We start from the raw sequence: 25,665 nt of genomic DNA on the forward strand, positions 1-25,665 counted from the left end.
TCTCTAATAATGGGTTTTTGGCTTGAGGATGAGTTATGAAGCACGTCACATCAATAATTTAAAGCAATACTGAGGAACTTTTCAACATTTTCATTTTCATAACTTCGGATGAAACATCAACTTACAACGTGTTGAATGGCACCTTTGTCATGGCCTGTGGGGGTCTGTATAGCTTTTACTGGCACAAAGCAACTGAGCAGGGTGCCACACAAAAAACTACAAATGTGGACAGCTTTACGGCATACGTCACTTCCCCCCTTTGCCCATTTGTTACAAAGACGGAAGTCATTGCGTGTATTTACTGCTGTCATGGCAGAAGCTGCAAAACAAACGGATAATTTTGTTTGACGAGACAAAAAACATAAAAGAAAAGGAAAAAAAGGGAGGCTACACAGATAAAAGGACAGTCAAGGATCAACATTAGTCCGGCTTTCACTCGTTAGCTTGAGAGAAAAATGATCAATTATTTAGTACAAATAATGTATCTTAGTAGCCACGACATATTATGACAAGCAAAACAATTAAAAGCTCTTTCGACAAAAGGTACTTGATTGTCTTGTTGCCATACATGCAACAGTAAATTTGTGTAAAATAAAAATTGAGATAATTTTTCCATATAATTTTTTTGTGACAAATGTTTGGTGGTGTGCTGCAAGATTTTTCTAATGTGAAATACAGTGCTGCATTGATTTAGGAGATTATTTGGTTACCAAGCTTGTAACTTAACTCTTGTATATATTAATTCTGTTCCAGCCTCCGTCCAAAAAACTTGACTTGGCTCAATAAAGTTGAGGAAACACATCCATCCATCCATCCATCCATCCATCTATCCATCCATCCATCCATCCATCATCTTCAATGAGCTGAGGTGAAATTGAATAGACCAAAGGAGTTCCTGCTCCTCAGTTTCTACTTTTTATCTTCCATAATGGACAAATAATCTGTAATCACACCATTTCTTGTTTTTCATATTTTGTCAGAAGTATACTTGTACTCAAAGAAACACATCTCTATTTAACTAACTGCAAAGGCAAGGCTGACTCAAACACAATGTGAAAAGCCTTCCTACCTGATTCATCAAAAGCGGTTTTTAAAGCCATCTAATGGATGGCGGAATAGAAAACGACTCTAAGGCACTGCACTCTCCATTAATACTGCCAAGCTCCACCGGGATGGATTCTTTGACTCGGAAGTAGGCTTTATATGCCCAACCCCGCAACCCCCAAAAGTGGCTGTTTCGATGGCAGTTTGGCACATACACGATGCGCTTCCTACTAAATGCAGGAAGTTTGGCCCATTTTTTCTTAATACTCAGATAGGTTGCTGCTATAAAAGGCAATAAATAATGAAACAAAACAGACTGGCGCGGCAGTTATGTAAAGGCAGAATGACTTATGATGGTAACAAATTAGCAGAGTGCCAAGCTACAGCGGTGCCTTGAAGTTCCAACCTTGGGGTCGACCATAAATTTGGGTAAAGCATATGTCATCTTTGGAGCTGAAACCATTATCATACGTGAATAGACTTCAGCTTAACTAGCATCAAAGCACAATTAGTGAGAAATGATGGCCAGTATATGTCAGTGATGTTTCTGTCAAGCCATGTTTAGCATATAGTTGAGACTGTATTGACTATGTTTTGATGATCAAAAGTCTTTGATCTTAATACTGACTTGTGTTGCGCGATTGAGTTCATCTGTTTTTTGATGTTTTAGTATACTACATTAGCCGCTAGCTAGCTAGCCTCCAACTGATTTAGCTGCCATACTCTTGTCAATTGTGATGTAATGTATTCCTCCCCATTCATCATTAACGTTAAAAGTGTTGAATGATTTTATTTATGTATTTTTTTTAATAATTAAATATTAATTAAATATTTTTTTAATGGATTAATATCGGAGTTGTTCATGTCTGATTATACTTTTTTTTGCAATTAATCACGTTAAAATGTTACCAAAAAAAAAAAAACTGTCCCTATGGCCGTTACCATTGAAGTTTTGCCATTTTGTCCTCATACATTTGATAAACAAAAATGTCCTACTGTTCCTCTTCTAATTATTAGTATCTCACAATGTTTCTATTCTAATGCAAATAGTCAAAATTTAAGTGGTAAATGACTGTATAAGAACATTTAAATGAACCCATGCTTTTGTGGCGATATATACAAATGCATGCCACAAAAAAAATGAAAATAAATGATATAAGATTGACACCCATCCAAAAGGTTTACAGTCTAATTGCAAAGCACTACTTGTCTCTAAATTCGGCTCTGTAATTCACTTCAACTAAGTGTCTTGGCACCAGATTGTGCCAAAATAATGCTTTTATTTGCTTTGAGTTTTTTTTTTTTAGGTAATAATAAAGGACAGGTTAAAAATGAAAAAACTATATGAATATGAATATATGATATTATATGTGATATGATGGTATTCACATTCTTTATTATTGTGGGACTGCTGAAAGTAATCGTATTCTTTATTGTGGGAATGTTCCCACATATGTTATTCGTATTCAAAAGTGCTTCTTGTTGGGGTTTTTTTCTGATGCTTGCAGACGACGAAGGCAAGCTGACCATGCGGGGCTGCAAAGGGAATGTGGATTGTGGTCAATCTACCAATGAATGCTGTGCTGAAAGCTTTTGTAACATCAAGGCGAGCGGCACCCCATCACCACCTGGCATCACCACCACCCCTCTTGCCAACGGTACCACCACCAAGGCGCCTCCTCCCCACAAAACCACCAACGCGGGCGGTACCTTTCGTGGCGGCGGCGTGGCGCTGCTGGTGCCGCTGTTGGCCGCCGCCTATCTGGCGCTCTTCAAGTGAGAGGCCCACAATGGCCGCCGATGGCGCGCATCCGTCGGTTGCGGTCCCGCTTCCCGGAACCTGACAACTGCCGGCGGCGGCGGTTTCATCCCATGCTTTCTCAATAAAGTGCAAAGCAATCGCCTCAGTCTGTCTGTGACCTCCGGTGACCTTTCATGCACCCAACGCTAACACACAGAGGCAAATTTATACACGCTCACAAGATTTCTAGGTGCAAGTTTTTGGTACTTGAGTGGTTCCTCTCATTTAACTGTCATGGTCAACAGCGCCGGGCGGCACGGTAGAATGAGTGGTTAGAACGTCCGCCTCCCAGTTCTGAGGACGCAAGATCGAGTCCAGGCTCCGGCCTTCCTGGGTGAAGTTTGCATGTTCTCCCCGTGCCCGCGTGGGTCTTCTCCGGGTACTCCGGTCTCCTCCCACATTCCAAAAACATGCATGGCAGGTTAATTGGTCGCTCCGAATTGTCCCTAGGTGTGCTTGTGAGTGTGGATGGTTGTTCGTCTCTGTGTGCCCTGCGATTGGCTGGCAACCAGTCCAGGGTGTCCCCCGCCTACTGCCCAGAGCCAGCTGAGATAGGCGCCAGCACCCCCCGCGACCCTTGTGAGGAATAAGCGGTCAAGAAAATGGATGGATGGATGGATGGATGGGTCAACAGCGCCCCCTCTGTCATGTAGTGGGTACAAATAGCTACTGTGTTATTGCCGGGATGAGTTGGAAGCGATTCGCACTTTGCTATTGAGCACAAATTTGGCAAATTTAAAAGTAGAGCTGTCAAAGTTAAATTAATTAATCACAAAAAAAAAAAATCACAATCATGTATTAACAGATTAATCTATACATTTTGACTGCAGTTGATCCTTCTACCTGACAGCGGATGGCTACGTTAAAGGTAGCACAGGTTGTGAGCAATGAAATACATGCATAAGCATATGTTTGTGACTATCAGAATATTCATGTCAAATTATCGGTTATTTATTTCCCCCCATTTTAAATGATGCAAGTAATTAACTGGTAAGAGTATGAGCGTGTGCGGTGGGTCAAAAAAAAATTCAAATTTCAAAAGAGTTAACGTAGCAGAAAGTCAATCGTGATTATTCAAAATTCTAAGGTGATTAATCTTTACATTTTGATAGCTCTAATTTCAACCCTTCAGACTCATACACATGATTGCAGTTGGACATGACATATTTGTGTGTCTAAACCAGTAAGAACGCATAATTTGGATGATGTCAACGTTTCTGGTTCATGATTGGATCCGAGCTAGCCAATCACAATCGCAAGTTGATTTGATTTTTTTTTTTGATTTTTGATTTTTCATTGTTCATGTTATAAGCTTGGCGAGTTTACAACAAATTACAGCCATCCACGATAACAAAAAAACAATATGATAGCCCCAAAGATGTTTTCCATTTTCTTGTGTGGGAAAAAGAGTCAAAATCTCTCTATCTCTAAAAAAAATAAAATAAAAGTCCATCAGAAAAAAAAATGCGGGTCTGAATGGGTTAAACAAAATTACATTTTTAAAATGTGCTTTTGTTTTTTAAAGTCTGGATTTATAGACTTTATTTTAAAATGTGAGTTTACCTGTTCAGCTCAATATTTGCCAAAATAAAAAATAAAAAATATCACAAATTGACAAGAAAAAAAGCAACTTTAATAAATTGTCAAAATGTTCAAATGAGATAGGGCCCAAATACGCCGTCTGCAGATGAATACAACTATTTAAAAAAAAAAAAAAAAAGAAAGAAAGCTGAAGCGGTGTCTTAATTTAGTTTCTTAGTACTCACACAATTAAATGTTAAAGATCAACTTTTCCTCATTCAATTTCAATGGGACTGACATGGAACTTTTTTTAAGTCCCACTTTTCCACGCCCACTTCAATACATACAACTGACCATCATTACGGCTCTGTGATACTCCTCAGTAGCTCACTTGTTATAGTACATTGCTCAGTAAACAGGAGGTTGTGGGTTCAAATCCCAACTCCGAGTGTACAATGCCTCCATATCCAGGGACGTTATGCGAAGGGATATACATATATCCCAACTGACTATCATATCAGGAAATGCCTCATAATTTCACTGGAATTATTATAGCGCATGTATCCCCAATTATCACTGAAGACTTTCAGCATCAGATGACACTTTCAAATAAAAATACACCATTAGCTCTGACTTTCACCCAGTCAAGGTAGCTCATGTGGTACTCGAGCAGGTGCATCGCAGAGACACGAAAATGCTCAGTTCGAATCTCGCTGGGGAAATGTTACCTCCTTTCATTTAGAAATGGTCATTGTGCAATTGTTTTACATAAACAAATTAATATACTAACCTAAGGCAATCCAACCATTCTGTAAATGAAACGTGGTTACAGGCATTATCAAGCCCTCCGTGAAATTGCCTGATTACGACAACTACAAGTTTTGAGCAAAACATCGTATACTTCTGGTGTGGTTAGCGGTTAGAGCGCTGAAGTCACAAATAAAGCATCTAGTCATGGGTTTGATACCGGCTATCGCTGCCTTTTATTTATTTATTTTTTTCAAACAAAAATTTATTGACAACAGCGTTTGCTCTGAACGGCTTTGTCATATTTGCGTAAACATTGCCAAAAAACTTAAATAAATAAATAAATACTATACTACACAAAGTATTCATGATTACATCAAGCACATTTGCCGTGAATATCATAACCTACTTTCATGTGGTGTAGTGGTAAATGCATTGACTCCGCAAACTTGTGCGTGTTGGTTTGAGTACCAACATGTCTGCCTCTCTTATTGACAACAGCAGTGTTGCCGGTAACGCGTTACTTAGTAACGCGTTACTCAAAAAAGTTGCTTTCTAAAGTAACTAATAGTCTAACGCGTTACTTTATTCTACAAAGTAGTCTGATTAAAGTTACTGTCCAGAGAATCAATGCGTTACTCCACATTTTCATGAAGAAGGCAAACTATCTCACTGTTGTAACAGTCACAAACAACTACTGCTAACTACGAAGATGAGGCAGAAGTCATTGATCACCACACTGAATTCAGCCATGGTCTGGTCATGAATGGTTTGCACATTCAAAACAAAAGTGATGATACTTTTACTACTAGTTTTATTAACCAACAGGCACACAACACAACAAAAAAAGTGTGCATTATGGACCATAAAAGTGGTAAAAAAAAATAATTTATTTCCATCCTCAACTGGTCCGTGAAGCATTATGGGATGAGGTCGTCTCCGCCCTCTCGCCAGGGGGAGTGACGTCAGACAAGTTACGTTTTCAGTAGGGGTGGAACAAAAAAACGATTCGACCGAACCATCGTTCGTCAAGGGGAGCTAAACGACCGTATCGGTTGCGAGTGAGGCTTTATGGTTTTCATAACAATAGCAAGAGTTCTGCGCCGTGCTCTACTTGTTTTGTTTACATTTCAGTAGCATCACCATTCAAGCTACTTCCGTGTTTCCGTGCTCGCGACACGGCGCGCGCGCGCGCAACGAGTGACAACATACAAATGGAGACAGTTAGCAGAAGCCGGTGCCGTACATCTCGGTATTTCCCATGGCTATCGAGTCCTCTCGATGCACTTTTATGTCCCGGGCCGGCGTTGGTACTGCGCCAAAAAGAAGCCAAAAAGAATAACTCCCGTGACGATCCAATGCATGGATTCAAACGACACAGGTATGTCCCACAGCCAACACACCAGCTAAGCTAAAAGCACACTGCAAGTATCTCATTTCTCAGTTTGTGGCTCCCTGTCAATGTCTACAACTAGCATGAGCAGCAGATAGGAGAACTGAGACGTACCCGCGATTACGACAGCCCAAAAAACAAAATATAAACAGTAGTGATTCTGTGGTCATCATCGTGTCTCAGATTAAAAAAACAAAAAAAGATGTCATACATTAACCAAAAATGAAAGTGATGACAAAAGAAAAAACAATTGTTAAATACAAAAATTGTTGATTAAAAAGGGAAATGAACTTTTGGAAATATTTTTGCATATATTAAGTGGTTAAAATGTGTTTGATAGATTTATTGTTCCATAAGGTGGCTTCATATTTCTTTTGGCTGGACGGTAGGTTTATTTCATGTCTTAAATTTATGTTTCTGAAATACTTCACAATGTGCAAATATTCTGTTTAATTGTGTTGGTGTCTGTCTAAAGGTTAAATATTTATATTTAACATTAAATTATCAACCTTTTGTTTTCCTGATCCTTATTTTGAAGAGAAAAAACAAACAAACCAAAAAACAATTATAACTGTCAATAACTACTAAGAAATATTTAAACTGATACATGTGTACACACTGGAATAGCGGAACAAACAAACAATAGAGGAATTTAGGGGATTTTCATTTTCAACCTGGATAGATTTTTATTTTTTGTTTTATAAAAAGTATTTACGTTACAAGAAGTCAAGAGAGACTGCCTATTTTGTTTTTCATAAAAAAAAACTTTATTTTCATGTTAAAAATGCACTTTCAATAAAGTATTTGGAACTCCGTTTCTACTGCATTATTTTTATGTTGAGATGGTGTTATCGGCAGCTGCTGAAAGTAACTAAAAAAGTAACTTTTAATCTAACTTAGTTACTTTTAAAATCAAGTAATCAGTAACGCAATTTAGTTACTTTTAAAACCAAGTAATCAGTAAAGTAACTAAGTTACTTTTTCAAGGTAACTGTGGCAACACTGGACAACAGTATATGAGAGTTGGAACGGTTGTGTCACGCCGCCACCGGCGTGACGGCCCATGCTTTTGTTTTGTTATCCATGTTTCCCGTTTTACTTTGAAATCCTAACTCTCCTCTCACCCCAGGTCACTTGCCCTTCCTGCCGCTCACTCATTACCGGTCCCCGCCCATGATTATCACCACCTGCCACCAATCAACCCACACAATAAAAGCCAGCTGCATTCTACCCTCAGTGCCGAAGTGTCACCGTCAGTGCATGGAAGCGTCCACAGTCCTCATGTCCTTGTTCCTGTTGCCTAGCGTTGTTGCCTTGTTTTTGTGCCTTTTCCTCCCTTTTGGAGCGCCTTTAGTTACCCCTTTTGCCTTGTGCCCTTTTTCCTCCCTAGCGGAGCGCTTTCTGTTGTCCCCAGTACCTTTTGCCTGTTTTTTCCTCCCTAGTGGAGTGCTTTTTGTTCTCCACTTTTTCCCCTCCCTGTTCTCCTCTCAGTTTGAGAGGAGAGCTCTGTTGGCCGGAAATAAACCTGCTGCCTTGGTGGCCTACCTTACGCCTGCGTCTGAGTCCTACTTGACCCCGCCTTGTCAGTACACTTCGGCCAGCATGGACCCAGCAGGCATGGTCGAGGCCGCACTGCAGAGCCAGGAGGCCCGGCTCAACAACCAGGACCGGATCCAACAGACCATGCTGTCCCGGATGGAGGAATTGACCAGCCAGGTCCACGAGCTGGTAGGCCTTTCACGGCGTCGAGCGCCAGCTCCCACTGGACAGATTCCTCACCCTGAGTTCTCTGTACCGACCACGCCATTCACCGGGGTAGGATTGAGACTGGCCTCCCCAGAACGATACTCCGGTGAACCCGGACGCTGTCAGACTTTCCTCACAGAATGTGACATTCATTTTGAACATTTACCACAGGCATTTCCCACAGCCCGGTCCCGAGTGGCCTTCATGGTGTCTCACCTGACGGGACGGGCCAAAACCTGGGCGACCGCGGAATGGGCCAGGGGTTCCTCGGTCTGTCAAAGTGTACAGGACTTTCAAGTCGCTTTGCGCCAAGTCTTTGACCCAGAGAACAACGACCGAGAGAAGGCACGAGCATTGAGCCGGCTTCAACAAGGCAAAGAACCTGTCAGCGATTACGCTGTCCGCTTCCGAACATTGGCAACGAACAGTGGCTGGAACGCCATAGCACTTCACGATCATTTCTTAAAAGGACTCTCACCTGCCATTCAAGAACTTCTGATTCCCGTAGAACTCCCCACGGACTTGGACGCTTTAATCTCCCTCGCCATCCGCACCGATCATCGTCGCCAGGAGCTGGCTAAGATCGGCGGACCTCGAAGGAGGGAGGAACCCACCCCCTGGTCACGGCAACCGGAGGCCAGAAGGCTGCAACCCATCTTTTCTTCCCGACCGGAACCAGGAGAGGTGGACCTCGCCAGCGACGAACCCATGCAACTGGGAAGGGCTCGGCTTTCGCAAGAGGAAAGACAGCGCCGACGCCGAGAGGGCCGTTGCTACTATTGTGGTGGTCTTGGACACTTGGTGGGATCCTGCACCACGAAGGGCAACTCTCCGGTGAGTTCCCCGTCACCCCGACCCGCCAAGAACCACAGACTCACGCAAATTCAGATAGCCCACCACAATGTCACCACAGATCTGTCAGCCCTTATCGACTCCGGATCCGACGAAAGTCTCATGAACTGGGAGCTCGTAAGGCAAATACGAGCCTCCACCGAACCCCTTTCCTCGACCATCCTGGCTAGAGCGCTGAATGGCAAAGAGCTCTTCAAAATCACCCACATCACTGAACCTCTGGAAGTCCGAATCGGATCTCACTTGGAGACTCTCCGCTTCCATGTTTTTCACGCATCGTCCTCCACGTTGGTTCTGGGCCATCCTTGGTTGCGTGTACATAATCCCAGAATCGACTGGAACACTGGAGTCGTTCTGGAGTGGGGAACGGACTGTATCTCACACGGGTTGGAACCACCCTCACCCCGAAACTCCACAGCCCAGGTTCACCAGGTGACTCTCGTCCCACCGGCTCAAGAAGAGTACCCAAACCTGCACACTGTTCCCTCCTGCTACCACCACCTGCGGGAGGTCTTCAGCAAAACCAAGGCCATGACTCTTCCTCCACACCGACCGTATGACTGCCCGATCGATTTGATTCCCGGTTCGACCATTCCCAAGGGGAGACTGTACTCGGTTTCAGGACCAGAACGCCAAGCCATGAACAATTATATTGACGACTCCTTGAAAGCCGGCCTCATCCGACCGTCTTCCTCACCTGCAGGCGCAGGTTTTTTCTTCGTGAGTAAAAAGGATGGATCCCTACGCCCATGCATTGATTACAGTCCCCTGAATGACATCACTGTTAAGAACCGGTACCCCTTGCCCTTGATGTCCTCGGTGTTCGATCAGCTGCAACAGGCTAAGATTTTCACCAAGCTCGATCTCCGGAACGCCTATCACCTCATTCGGATCCGCGAGGGAGATGAATGGAAGACGGGCTTCAACACTCCACGAGGACATTATGAGTACCTGGTCATGCCATTTGGCCTCACGAATGCTCCAGCCGTCTTCCAGGCCATGATAAATGAAGTACTCAAGGACTTCATAGATCACTTTGTGTATGTTTACTTGGACGACATCCTGATTTACTCTCCTGACCTAATGAGCCACCGAGACCACGTAAACCGAGTCCTGCAACGCCTACTGGATCATCATCTGTACGTGAAAGCTGAGAAGAGCCTGTTCCACGTCAACACCATCTCCTTCCTGGGATTTGTTGTTTCACCCGGGAAGGTGGAGATGGACTCGGACAAGGTCAGCGCCGTACGAGAGTGGCCCACGCCGGACTCTCGGAAAAAGGTTCAACAGTTCCTCGGATTCGCCAACTTCTACCGTCGTTTCATAAGAAACTTCAGCACCATTGCCGCGCCCCTACACGCCTTGACCTCCCCACAAGTCCGGTTCATGTGGAACCCGGAAGCCGAAAAGGCATTCAGAGACTTAAAAGCACGATTCACCAATGCCCCAATCCTCAGGGTCCCTGACCCCAAACGCCAGTTCGTGGTGGAGGTAGACGCCTCCAGCATTGGAATTGGGGCAGTGCTGTCTCAGCGTTGTCAAGAGGATGGCAAGACACATCCGTGCGCCTTCCTCTCACGAAAATTATCCAAAGCTGAACGCAATTATTCGGTCGGAGATCGGGAGCTTCTCGCCGTAAAAGTGGCTCTTGAAGAATGGAGACACTGGTTGGAAGGCGCCGAACTCCCTTTTGTGATCTGGACCGATCACCGAAATCTGGAATACTTACGCCAGGCCAAAAGACTCAACCCTCGACAAGCCAGATGGTCCTTGTTTTTCAACCGCTTCGTATTTTCTCTGACTTACAGACCAGGCAGCAAAAACGTCAAGGCGGATGCGTTGTCAAGAGTCCACGAATTCGAGCCATTGAAAGCCGAGCCTGAGACCATCCTGCCCCGGGACTGCATAGTTGGAGCCATGAGATGGCAAATTGAGGACGATGTCAAGGAGGCACTGCGCAACGTCACTCCCCCCACGTCTTGCCCGCCACGTCGACTCTTCGTGCCTGAGGAACTAAGGTCTCAGGTGATACACTGGGCTCATACATCACAGCTGTTTTGTCATCCTGGAGTCCGCAGGACCATGTATGCTGTTGCCAGGAGATTCTGGTGGCCGGCAATGGAGACCACCATAAAAGAGTACATCGCCGCCTGTCCGACTTGTGCCCGCAACAAGACGTCCACTCAGTCCCGGATGGGTCTACTCCAGCCACTACCGATCCCATCCAGACCATGGGCAGAAATCTCAGTAGACTTTGTAACCGGACTGCCCCCATCTCACGGTAAAACCACGATCCTCACAGTTGTTGACAGATTCTCGAAAATGGTTCGCTTCATCCCACTAACCAAGCTCCCGTCCGCCAAGACCACAGCAGATATCATGATCCACCACATTTTCCGGTTCTACGGCTTTCCATTGCACATCGTCTCAGACCGTGGACCACAGTTCGTCTCCCGATTCTGGTCACAATTTTGTAAAGCTCTAGGTGCCAAAGCCAACCTGACGTCTGGATACCACCCTGAGGCCAATGGACAGGCAGAACGATTGAATCAGCAACTTGAAACCGGACTGCGATGCCTTGTCTCCCAGAACCCGACCACCTGGAGCAAGTACCTGGTATGGGTCGAGCTTGCTCACAACTCTTTGCCCACATCTGCCACAGGTCTTACCCCGTTTAAATGCGTCCACGGCTACGATCCGCCATTCTTCGCCGAACTAGAAGAGGAGGCAACGGTCCCCTCGGTCAAGGCCATGATCCGTCGGTGCCACAAGGTCTGGTCGGCGGCCCGGACGGCGCTTCAACGCCAGGGAGACCGGGTGAAGAGGGCCGCCGACCGGAAGAGGAGACCGGCACCAGAATACCGCCCAGGCCAGCGAGTTTGGCTATCAGCCAAACACCTCAGGCTCAAGGTACCATGTCCAAAGCTGGCCCCACGATTTGTGGGGCCTTTTCCAGTAACCAAGTCCATAGGTCCTGCCGCCGTTCGTCTTCGCTTACCAAGATCCCTCAGAATCCATCCCACGTTCCATGTCAGCCAAGTCAAACCTGTCCGTGAAAGCGCACTGGTGCCCTCCGAACCCGACCCACCCCCCCCGGAGATGATTGAAGGCGGCCCCGTTTACAAGGTTAGAAAACTTTTGGATGTTCGTAATCGGGGCCGCGGGAGACAATACCTAGTGGACTGGGAGGGATACGGCCCGGAGGAGAGGCAATGGGTCCCCTCCCGGTTCATCGTTGACCCCTCGCTCATTGATGACTTTTATGCTGAACACCCTGACATTCCTGGGCCGTCAAGAGCCGGCCGTTGAGGGGGGGGTACTGTCACGCCGCCACCGGCGTGACGGCCCATGCTTTTGTTTTGTTATCCATGTTTCCCGTTTTACTTTGAAATCCTAACTCTCCTCTCACCCCAGGTCACTTGCCCTTCCTGCCGCTCACTCATTACCGGTCCCCGCCCATGATTATCACCACCTGCCACCAATCAACCCACACAATAAAAGCCAGCTGCATTCTACCCTCAGTGCCGAAGTGTCACCGTCAGTGCATGGAAGCGTCCACAGTCCTCATGTCCTTGTTCCTGTTGCCTAGCGTTGTTGCCTTGTTTTTGTGCCTTTTCCTCCCTTTTGGAGCGCCTTTAGTTACCCCTTTTGCCTTGTGCCCTTTTTCCTCCCTAGCGGAGCGCTTTCTGTTGTCCCCAGTACCTTTTGCCTGTTTTTTCCTCCCTAGTGGAGTGCTTTTTGTTCTCCACTTTTTCCCCTCCCTGTTCTCCTCTCAGTTTGAGAGGAGAGCTCTGTTGGCCGGAAATAAACCTGCTGCCTTGGTGGCCTACCTTACGCCTGCGTCTGAGTCCTACTTGACCCCGCCTTGTCAGGTTGAAGTCTACCTGTAATTTTGTGTTTCGCCAGTAGGAGGAGCTGTTGTTTCACTACTGGTAATTGTAACTGAAAGTTTAATATGGTGCACAACCTCTTTTTTATGTGCATTGTTTTTTTTTTTCCTATTATCTTTGTGTAATTTGTAGTATTATATTTTTAATAGTAATTAGTTGCAAGTAAAATTAAAAGGGTAAAATATACATGTTTAACTTCTAGAGCTCCATTAGGTTTTCCGCTAGCATAGCAAAGCAGTAGCCTGATGCAGCTCACAGCAGCTCGACTTCACGCATATAGGCATTGCTTATAAATATATGAATGAGAAAACTGTACTATACTAGTAATTTATGGTAGGTGACTACCGCTGACTACTGACTGAGAATGGGTGGATGGGTTTGTATTTGTCATTTATCTACAAGTTACTTCTTAACATTTACTAGTAATACTATTACTGTTTCTTCTACTACTACTACTACTACTATTACTAGTAATTAATAATTTGTAATTTTCACAGAATTTATCTATCTTTCTATTTCCTTATTAGCATTCAGCTATTAGCATTCAGCTTTCAGCATTCCCACGCAATTTCTCTAGAAATTGCACTTAGTCTAGTTAATTATGAAATTGTCCATATATATATATATATATATATATATATATATATATATATATTCCTCACACAACGTCAACTGAAACAGGCTCCAGCTCACCCTATAACGGACAAGCACTATAGAAAATGGATGTGTCCGATGGATTTAAATTTTTACAAAGATTGTTGTCTGGTAGTATTTTTACCGTGTGGTGGGTGCATCTCTCAGGTTTTGGGGCTATGCTACAATTTGAAATGATGTTTCAACATATTAGTCCTCTGACTTGTGGAATTCAATTCTAATATAAAACAGTGTGTCTCAGGTTTAAGATAAAGACAGTGTGAGGATCACAACATGGAGGTTTGCTATACTCTGCCAGATCAGGGGTAAAAAAAGGAGTAGGAAATAGCTTACTATTGATTATCTTGTTGGCACTGCAGGGACCAATCAATTGCATGGCTGCCCGTGGTTGTACATCCGGGATGCAAAACTTGTGAACATGGCCAAGTAACCAAATGAGATCTACCATACGTAATGAGCAGAGAGCATGTCAACGTCAACCCTGCATCTAACTGGAAACAAGTCCTGGGTGAAGTCTGCTTTTTATCGGAAGTCAGCTGGGATAGGCTCCTAGTTTGGATCCAGCTGAATACAGATCTGATCTTACTCGACAGTGCTTGCCATTGCATTGATATCAAGTGAGTGATAAGAAACAAGGCTTTAATTTAACAACAAAAAAATAAAATACAGTAAATCTATAGTAAAACTTGAACCTGTCCATTTTTCTTTGGTTCTCCTGTCTGAAGGAAAGTGGCCGTTAAGGCACACAAGGGGCCACTTCCTGCTGGCTGTGGCCGGGGGCAATCAAACACAAGTATGGTAATCATCCTTGACAAGATCGTCAACCAATATCCTCTAGGGTGCAATGATACTTTGAATTGCCGTTGACGGATCAATGAGAAGGATGCATAGAGGTCGAAAGATTGTCCGATTGTGCTGATTCCAAAGTGACTGCATTTGGCCTCATGAGAATAATACACAAGCAAGAAAAACAGGCTGTGGTTGTTGAATGATTTTACATGCTGGTGTTTTTACTTGGAATACAATCATCACTTTGGAAAAACTACTGTTTTCCGAAATCGAACACGATGTTATTAACATGAGGCTTTGTTACTGTCTGTGGTTGAGCAAGCTAACGAGGCTAGAAGCGCCTGGTTGTGATGTTTGTTTTCTCCCATTTCTTCATATTTTTTAATAGTTATAATAGTAACTAGGGTGGCACGGTGAAATGAGTAGTTAGCACGTCCGCTTCCCAGTTCTGAGGATTCGGGTTCGAGTCCAGGCTCCGGCCTTCCTGGGTGGAGTTTGCATCTTCTCCCCGTGCCTGCGTGGGTCTTCTCCGGGTACTCCGGTCTCCTCCCACATTCCAAAGACATGCATGGCAGGTCAACTGGGCGCTCCGAATTGTCCCTAGGTGTGCTTGTGAGTGTGGATGGTTGTTTGTCTCTGTGTGCCCTGCGATTGGCTGGCAACCAGTCCAGGGTGTCCCCCGCCTACTGCCCAGAGCCAGCTGACCCGCGACCCTTATGAGGAATAAGCGGTCAAGAAAATGGATGGATAATAGTAACTGTAGAGTTACACATCTTTACAAGGATGGGTGTTGTACAGTAGTTCACTTGTGATCAGTATGGCCTACCTTATGGATTTGTTTAGCATTCTATGTCACTTTGATATGGCATATGTTAGCTTCAAAAGGCACAATGTACAGCTTTCTGCTTGCTTTTACATGAAATTAAAAAAAAATGTGAAAGGAAAGATGTATAGGACAATATTGAGAACAACAGATGGTGAAATCTTGACTAAGAACCTTGAACAAACTGGATGCAGAGAAACCCGGACGTAGCTACTGAGAAAAGTGTCACTCAGTAATTCCAGCTAGGTCCATGCTCAATTCTATATGAAAGAATAAAGAACCCTATATAGCATGGATATAATTTGAATTTCTTGTATAATAATAATAATAATAATAATAATAATAATAATAATAATAATAATAATAATATAAACAAATAAAAACATACAAAATTATTTGATACACAACATTTTTTTTAAAGTAATAAAGATAGTTACTTTCCCTAGTAACGAGTTACTTTTATTATAAAGTAATTCAATTACTGGCTCAGTTACTTTTTTAAAGCAAGTAATTAGTAACTATAACTAATTACTTTTTTCAAGTAACATCCCAACACTGAAGCTTGGTTATTTTGCCAAATGTTTTTCTTGAGAGTGATGAAGATGTCACACAGGAAGTCAGATTACAAATAACTAAATAAAAAACAGCAAGGGATCTCACCCAAAACCCGCCCCTGAGGCTTCAATACTGGTTGGTTGCACATCTTTCCCTGGTACCTAATGAGAATAACTTATTGGCAAGTCGTACACAACTCAGCTTTGCTTTGAGCAATCAATGGGTCCTCTTTCACTCCCTGGAAGTCAAACTGTCTTCTGCCATTCATGCAAAGGGAGCACACATGTAGGATGATTCTACCGGGGAGTGAGTGAGGAATGCCAAATGAAAAAAAAAAATAACAGGTTGCATCATCTGATTTGTTGTTAATTGTCAGCACTTAACACAACCTTCAACTGAGTGCCTTTACAAATTAATGATCCCAATCCCACACAAGTTAACACAACAAGGGAAATTCACCTTCGTCCGGCTGTGATGGAAAACCTTGAATTCCTTTGAGGAATGTCGTCATGCAGCGCAAACAGCAGCCACGACACACAATAGCCCTTTAGTCCTCGTATTGTGTTCATTGAACACAACAATCCGACAACAGCATCTATCCATCTATCTGTGTGTATAGTCCATACATTACATTACCCTACAGAAATGACACATTACCATGTAAAGATGACTAATGTAAATGTGCTCTACTTAGCATGCGACGTACATTCTTGCCTCGCCTCACTACCATGAGACTCTCACTGCCCGTGTTGGATCATAAATATTGCCAACACTAATGCTGACATGACAGCGCACAAACAGCATGCCATTAGGGTGCTTTCATTAAAATATAGCTTTTACTTGCAGGCTATTAATTAATCTGTTAGATATTGAGTTTTACCTCTCAATTCGTCTTGCTGAAGTCGTACACCAGATTAACTTTGCAAGAGTTTAGTGTTTTGTTTTTGCTTTTTTGTAATATTTATTCCAAAAGAAGCTTCAGCATCAAGGGGATAACATTCAGGGTCCCATTTTTTTGTGGCCAGCGCAAGTCTAGCATAAAGTGCAGTATAACTGCACATCTGTGGAGTTTTCCTTCTTTTGCGTTTGCGCCATTGTGGCAGTGAACAGAGCCGTGCGTAAGCATGAAATGGGTGATTCATCAATATCGTCCTACTTTGTTCATATTCTGCAAACAAATTTACAACATGCTCGGACCATGTGTGCACATATATACAAACATTAGTAATAATTTTAGCAATAATAAACTACCCGACCTTGCTCCTGCGGCGCACGTCCTGCGGCTGCCCTCTGAGCCTGTTCTGGCTGGCCCAAACCCCTACACAACCCCCCTCACTCCCGGCCCAGCCACCCGCACCACCATTTACTCCCCAAACAAGCCACCACCCCATTGCAATTGGTAAGACGCTATGTGATGTCAGAAGCTATGTGATGTCAGGAATATTTAATCTCTTATCTGGTCAACAGCCAATCAGATAATTTCATGTCAGTCCTGTTACCCACATGTCTAGCCACAACCAATCAGATCGAGTTGCTGTCTACATAAGCCTGTCTGAGGAGCGTGTGTTTTTGTCTGATTATTACTTCTGTTCCTCTGTGCACCTCCACAGCCCAAGTTAGCTTAGCGTCTCGTGATTTTTGATACATTCTCATTGTTTCTCGTCTAGTAAAGTTTGTTCTACGCCTCTCAATGTTATGCGAAATCTTATTTGTGTCTGCGTTTTTGGGATCCAAATCCAGTACATAACACCTAATGCACATGTATTGGGTATACATATCACTTTTGTAATTGTTCGCTACACTTCGGATTGGGACACGTGTGAGTGTAGCGTATCAGGTCCTGAATCGTTGCAGCATCACTGACATGACGGGGCACAAACCACGTGTTTACGTAATGGAGAGCCAGACTTTCCAGTGTGACCCCTCCTCCTTTTCATCCTCCTCCTTCTCTGTTTCCAATACAGGCTGGAGAGAAAAACTAATCCTGCACGTTATGGGTGCACTTTTTTTTTTTTTTTACGGGGAGGAGGAGATAGCGTGGCAGTGATACACACACGCGGGGATCCACACGCATCGAGACGCAGCGGTGCGGGACTGGCGGAGACATGCAAACCGCGGTGGGTGCCGTGTGACTAGGGGGGCGAATTTGGACTTGTGCAAGGGGGTCTTCATAGGATGCATCCTCCCCTGGCGTGTGACGCGGTGCCGATCCACCCTCCGCCTCCTCCACCTCCTCCTCTCCAGCTTCTCCTCAGAGTGATGAACTAAACGCGGCGATGGTTCTCTCCTCCACGGAAGAAGTCCGCCGTCTTTTATTGTTTTAGTTGCGTGCGTGTTGTGTAGTGTGCGTGTGTGCGTGCGTGTGTGTGCGTGTGTGTGCGTGCGTGCGTGCTGGCGTCTCCTCCCCGGTGCGACACATGCAATTAAAAGAGTACCTTTTCTACTTGAGGACGCCACAAGAAGAAGGAGAAGAAGAACAAGAAACCGTTGCATTGTTACGAATAAAGCCACGTGAGAGAAACACAAGAATCCCCGCACAGACAGGATATGTTTTTTCCCCTTCTTCTTCCTATATGACACAATTGGCAGGCTTGACGTGGAGAACTGTGTTGTCATTCTTGTTACTACTGTTATTATTATGCAACCGCAAGGATCTCATCTCTCTCCGGGTGTTTGAGCCACTGGATTCGCCCAAATCAATCAATGTGGTTTCTTTGGAACATTTTCAGCAAAGGAACGCATATGCTGCAGTGTCTTTGTGGCAAGAGTCTCAAGAAAAACAAGAATCCAAGTGGTAAGATGCATCTTTTTTTTTTTTTTTTTTTTTATCCCTGTATACACCAAGTGTGTGTTTTTTGCTTTTTTGCTCCTCCGCTATGTAATTTGTGACAGACCCTGCAATGCTATTTATGCAGTAATGCAGAGGCACAGGCATAAAGCAGGAGGAACAACTTCTGCTATCAGTTTTTTGGACAAGTCTCAAGCTGCACCGCATCACCTGCAACTTTGTACAAACTAGCTGTTATTACACAGTTATTACATACTTAATACACAATGATTTGTAGGTGAAGGGTCTTATTTTAGTTTGTATGAAGTCCTTCAAATGCCAAACTAAATTAATGACCTAAACAAATGTAATGTCTGAGCATTTGTGAGTTGAATGCTACCCCCAAAGGTGTTGTTATTTGTATTTCTAACAGGCCAGATTAACTGTTCTGGCGGACCCCTATGTGGCCCCTGTACCGCGTGTTGCCTACTCCTTCACTACATGATGCCATCCTGGTTCGTACTGCAGCAGCAGTAGCCCTCCACTGCAACATCACTTCTCGATTAAACGGGCCCCCGCCAGCAGCACTGCATTGGCAAAGCAATGCAGTGCTTTTTTTTTGTGTGTGTGGGGGGGGGGTGTGTTGGTGTTAGGTGGTGTGTGGTTGTGTGTGTGCTAATGCAACAATGCACTGTTTATTTCAACAGGCGGAATGAGGAGATGTGTTTAATAATAGTGCATCTGGTGGTGTCGTGGTGTGTGTGTCTGTGTTGTGCGGGGCTACTTGTTACTCCATGCAGCCTGGCGAATGGAAGATGATGAGCTCAGCAGTACAGTGCAACTGCACCACACATCAACATCTGACTGCATGGGGAGACACTCTAACACTGCATTGAGAAACAGTTGAATATGGGCAAAGAAAACCACAACATTAGGTACACCCCAACATGGTCTAATGCGCTGGAAGTACAAACAAACATGACAAACAGCTCTCAGCCAGTATGATGCAGTGCAGTGTGCCGCAAACCCAAAATATATTATTAAATTACAGTAATGTCTCTCTGACAGTGCCACTCACAAACAATCATTAACTAACTGAGGTACTTTTTTAATTGGGTGGATCTCATTAGAGTGAGGAGTTGTACCTAATGTTATGGCTATTGAAAGACCATAATATTTTTTAACCATTTCTTACCCCCTAATACATATTAAACAAGCCAGTCGTTTTTGCTCCAGAATTAAGTAAACAATTAGCAACACTGGCACAACTCATTGTATAATCGCATGCCTTGCAATTTTAAGGATTATATCTCTTTACCTGAGTTTTTACATTTGTCACACATTACACTACATAGCTAGCTTTTGAAGTAACAAAGTATTGAATGAAACGGAACTAAGGAATGTGTGTTATCATTTGTTGGACTATTTAGTCTCATGTATGTACAGTATACAGTGGATCCCCGCTATTCACGAAGGATATAGGGACAAAGTCCAAACTTGAATAGCAAATTTGTATGTATAATTGACACTTGTATTCTCAGTTAACATTTGAAATAGCCTTTTTAAATTAAATAAATCAGAACTAATAGACCCTTCTAGTGTGACACCATGTTGAAGTGCGCCCCTTGCGGTTAGTGGGCAGCGCGTCAATGCGAGTGAATTAGAAAACAATCAGTGTGAGCTAGAAAATAGGTCAAACAGTTGTTCAATCAGCGACCAATGCTATGGTGAGCTTGTCCGCGGCCGACGGATGCTCTAATGGCTCAAAGAGAGATGAGAGCATTCCTTCAGCTGCCGGCAGTGATTCGAAACCCCGCAAAAGACAGTGAGGAGTAAAAGACTAGCACGGTGGCTAGCGTGAAACTACGACACAACTTCAATGCACCCATAAAAAGTACAAGGATAAGCTCAGATAATATTATATCGGGTAGTTTTTTCTATATTTTTCATATGCAGTGGGTCACAACATTATCCTCTGATTGTAAATTTGAGGCAGAAGTGATGAATGAGCTATATCATCTTGAGTGAAACAATCATTCATACTTTTTTTGCATAAGCATTCAAGTAATTTTGAACAAAAAGTTAATGATTTAACACGATTATCACAATTAACACTTTAACTCAGGCTTTATTTCTGCTGAGGAATGTGTAAACGTACGGTCGGTTTGTTAGCAGCTAGCAAGCTAAGATAGCTCGAAGACTTCGATATACAGCAAGACGACACAAACGGACACAAACGATTTAATGAATGAAATTTACACCATGAAAGTACTGATCGACGTACATCAACATACCTTAGGCTTCCACTTCCACTTTGCCGCCCAACAAACTCCATTTTTTGTTGCTAGCGGCTTTAAACGACTGGTTTCAATGATTCGTAGTAATGTAGTGTCCTACTCGGGACGTTTTTTTGTGACACTTTCCCAACTTTTAAGGAAAACGCTCACCGAAAATCAAGCTCTCTACATTCATTTGTTATGGGATGTTTGCCCCCCGGGACGCGCAGCGGAAGCTAAGCGGTGACGTCAGCTGGAAGGGTCTATACAATATGTGTTATCATTTCATTGACATATTATGTCTTGTTTGTATATTTGTGTAATTTTGGCCAGTTAAGTCAAACATTTCCGCTAGCTAGTATGACATTTTGAGCCTCCATCTGTCGTGACAGCTATTAGCAGCATTAACACCACTTGCCATTTGGGGTTTCCATTACTTTACTCAAAAATTTACGTGCTATTTCTGAACAAAATAACAACATATACCCTAATTTAGCTGTATTCTTTACTTAACTTTAACTAGCTTTTGAAGAAGCCATTTCTTTTAGGAAACATCCATCTCTTTACTCAAGTTTTTAGATGTTTCTTGAAGTGTCCCTGAACACAACATAGATCTAACTTTCCCTTTACTATACATTACAATAGTTTAGATAGCTTTTGAAGTAACAATGAATTTCATCTGCGATTGGCTGGCAACAAGTACAGGGTGTCCCCTGCCTACTGCCCCGAGTCAGATGAGATAGGCTCCAGCAACCCCTCCCCCTGGCGACCCTTGTGAAGAATAAGCGGTCAAGAAAATGGATGGATGGATTGATGGATGGATGGATGGATGGATGAATTTCATTAAACAGAACAAAGGAGCACAAGTGTTGCAATTTGGTTGATTTAGTCTTGTACAAGGATTGATATGTGTGAAGATTATTCTGTTATTCTCATAAGTCACATATTCTCCTGACTATGAGTTTTCTATCATCCGTCGAACTAATTTAAAATTAGCAAAACTTGCAGCTGAGGTCTACCAAATTTGCCGAATTTACCGAAAGTGAACGGATCAATTCATAAAGTTTCTATGGTTATTTGACCTCAGTAACGAGCGTGTTTTGAGGGAGAGAAAACGGAATTGCAGTGTCTGTCAGTCACTCGTCAATCTTCGGCATACGACCAATGAATAGCCAGCATGGAGGCGGGCGAGAGACGGTACTGTAAATTAGGTGACACCTGATTTAATTACTTAAAAAAAAAAAAAAAAAAAAAACTCTTCCCAATGTCATGTATAGTTCTCAGAGAATGAGGTGAGAAAGTTAGCCTCAGGATTTAGCAAACATTAGCATAGCTCAACTGAAATAAACATGCCTCTCAAAAGCACACAAATTCAACAGTTTTAGCATATATATTTCAGTTTAGACATTATTTTTTGCCCTTCTATAACAATATTTTACTATTTTGTTTTCTCAAGTTAAGATAGCATTTAAAATAGCAAAGCAAAGGTAGAGCCTTTGAAGTTTTCATTTATTAAAATAAGTGGGTGATTGCTTTTCCATTTCTCTAAAGTTAAACTTCTAAATTACTGTCAATATGAAATAGCTCGTTCATCTTCAACGTTTTCCTTCATACTTTGAATTAAAGCATTCACTGTTTAAAAATGTTGAATTATAAACGGGACAGGCTGGTGACGTGAAAGGCACAAAGGGGCTGAAAACTGACGGATTGTCATAGCTCAATATGGCAGGCGCTGAAAGACGCTAACATTACAGACTGAAGCTCGTGAAAATCTAAAGCGAGACCCTCATCGAGGCCACGTGCTGACCACACAAGCCGTGGTAGCTCATTACTGTGAAAAATAGGGTCGGGATTTTTGCAGAATCAGCAAGCTGGATGTTAATGAAGTAGCGAGGCAGTGTCAGAATGGCACTTCATGGCTATAAGATAACTAGTTGAGCATGTTAACTGTCATACAAATCACACAGCAGTTCAAACCAGGTGTGTTTTTCTCGTCATAGGGACAAGGCAGCTGCTCTTGAGGCCTCGTCTGCAAAGGCCTAGATATGGTACTCCAGCACCATGGCTGTATTTATAGTAACTCCACCTAAACTGCAAGAACAGACAGAGACAAAGCTGACAAGGCTGTCAAGCTGGGCATACGCGATGAGAATTAAGCTCCCGTTCAAGCCCAATTTCAAGTTGGGTGATTCACTTTTGAGCTCAGGGATCATTTCAAGTTTGATTGGGCGGTATACACTAGAGCCTCGACTTATGAGTGCCCCAACTTACAAGTTTGATGAGTTATTGTACAGTTGCTTGGTCTTTTTTTTTTTTTTTTTTTGGTGCAGCCAAACTAGGGTAACGTTTCTTCTTTTTTTTTAACTGCGTTTGAGCGATGATGATTGAGTGATGACGGAGCCATTTCTTTCCGCCCCAGAATGCAAATCCTAACATCTTAGAAGAAATCAGGAAACAGGCTTTCGGCCCTGCTCTCATACCTACGTGGCAATTTGTCGTTCAAGCTTTGACAGTCTGACCAGTTAATTTGTACTTTATTAAGTCAATTAAGTAATGAGCCATCTGAGTGGAAGGAATCGAGCTTGAGTAAGTTTCTCTCCTGTGTGAGCGATGACGCAGATGTCGCCTTGAAACTTTGCAAATGTCACTTAAATGGGGACTCTGGCTACGGTGAATGGCAGTGATCTAATGAGGTCAGTAATGTGGTAAACGTTGGAGGATAAGGTTATGTCATGAACTATCTTGCGGAATGAAGGTTTGATGGGCACTCATTGAAACATTAACGCTGGAATTTTATCTGATAGTCATTATAAAAGGGATCTTATGAGGCTCAGGATTATGTATTTTCACTTTTCACATGTTTCCTTTAAGTCTTGTGCAGGATAATTATGGCGCATCAAGCTTTAAGTAACGCTGTAATTCAATGCACACGCAATGTCTTTTCCCTTCAAGCGTGTAATGCTTGGCTACATTGCTAACAATCTCTCATATTTCCTTATGTAAATTTCTACTAGATTGGACAATATAATTTAAAGGCCCCATAAAATCAATTCAGAGATTTGTTTCAAAATATTTAACATGTTTGAAAAATAATTACTGGAAATGTATGCAAAAACTTTGTAACTATGTAGTACTAAATTTTGGAGTTATAGCGTTAAACTATTCAGTTTTCTTGATATTTTGGGGGGCGTGGTTAAAAGGGGAGTGACACACTCCGGGCCCACCATCACTATCTAAAAACTTCTTCGTTTCCATCAGCAGTTATTTGGCGCAATTGCAATGTGCAGTTAGCTAGCTAGCGATGGCTACACACTAGTGCTGTCACTATCGAATATTTTTAGAATCTAATCAGATTATTTTAATTTTGCATTATGTACTGTATTACAAAAGTATGTTCTCCCCTGATGACTCTTTATTGACCAGTAATAAAAAGTTACTTAAAATAGTTGTTGATTAGTTTTATTAGTTTTAGTTTTTTGATTAATTATTGACTACTTGTCAATGAATCAATTAAATTTGACGGCTCAACTACACACGAATAGCAGCTGCTGGTCATTCAAATGAAGGGAAGCTCATTGTTTACGCCTCAGACAGATCATCCAATCATCACGCAGTAGCTGAATGTGTGGGCCGGCCCACTGTTCCATAAACCACCAAGAGACGCTGAGCGTCGGATGGACGGGAAAAAGCCCAGCATTTATCTAATGTCCGCCCAGTTTTGCGCAGTGGAACGATCCACTCTATGAAGCCGTGTCCGACTGTGAAAATAAATAAATACAAATTCTGTGGATGAATGAGAAGGAAGTCGTATAATTTATTTGTGATAAGTAGCTGATTCTGAGCAAAAGATAAAGGTATTCTAGCTCATAATGAATTGTACAGACAACAGTACATATTTCTCTATCCTTTTCCAGGGGGAGGGGCATTTACACACACTGAGAATTTGGTTCTCAACCAAAATGTGTGCACGTCACGCTGAGTATGACGGAAGAGCGAGGGGAAAAGGGGGTGGAGTTTCCGACTTGACAGGCTCGCGAGGATGCATTAGAGTGCCCCGTTGTTGGCCGTGAGTTTCCGCACGTCAAGGAGAGAAGGCAGAAGTGGGAGGGACATGACAGGCAGCATGTGAACAGGCTCTTTGTGCCAGCGTGGCCGCATTGTTGCAACGTGTAAAAAGCACACGGCGACCCAATAGGATTAGACTTAGACTTAGACTTGACTTTATTGATCCCTTTGGGATTGCTCCCTCTGGGAAATTTAGATGTCCAGCAGCAATGAGAACAGATAATAAAATAGAAAATAATTAAATCAATCAATAAATGAGGTTATTATACCAAAGATTGAATTAATAATAATAATAATAATAATAATAATAATAATAATAATAATAATAAAATGAAAAATAAAAATTATATATTGTTATAATTAGGTGTAATAAAAGTGCTAAACAAAGAAACATCCATTTATCTGATTGACAGCCTACAGTGTTTGTGAGCGGGGAGAACAACTTGATTTGTCATAATTTGTGTTGGTTGTTTTGTTAACTCTTCAATGCATATACATTCATTGCACACAGAAAATACTTCTTTACTAACCTCAACACCAGTGATTGGTCGGTTTCACCACTCACTCTTTAGTGGTTGGAATGATGACCCTTATCACTAATTTACCAGATTACAGTTGCACATTAGCACCTGGAAAAAATGTTAAATAGAAAAAAAATGTACTGTAATTCTCTGACCAGACTGAAAGTGAATAAAACTGAATTGCCAGACGAGACCTACAATGAACCTCCAAAAGTGAGTTG

General features: G+C 42.8%; 1 protein-coding gene across 1 annotated transcript in view; it reads left to right on the plus strand.

The window, feature by feature from the left end:
* Window positions 1-17,805: 17,805 nt before the first annotated feature.
* The window catches only part of fgf14 (fibroblast growth factor 14), a 107,219-nt gene continuing 99,359 nt past the window's right edge, over window positions 17,806-25,665 (plus strand). The window contains exon 1 of the mRNA XM_077535948.1: window positions 17,806-18,609. Within this exon, the coding sequence (XP_077392074.1) occupies window positions 18,519-18,609 (91 nt within the window). The 5' untranslated portion in view covers window positions 17,806-18,518. The remainder of the gene's footprint in view (window positions 18,610-25,665) is intronic.

The sequence above is a fragment of the Festucalex cinctus genome, chromosome 11 (assembly GCF_051991245.1).
Source record: "Festucalex cinctus isolate MCC-2025b chromosome 11, RoL_Fcin_1.0, whole genome shotgun sequence".
Classification (NCBI taxonomy): Eukaryota; Metazoa; Chordata; class Actinopteri; order Syngnathiformes; family Syngnathidae; genus Festucalex; species Festucalex cinctus.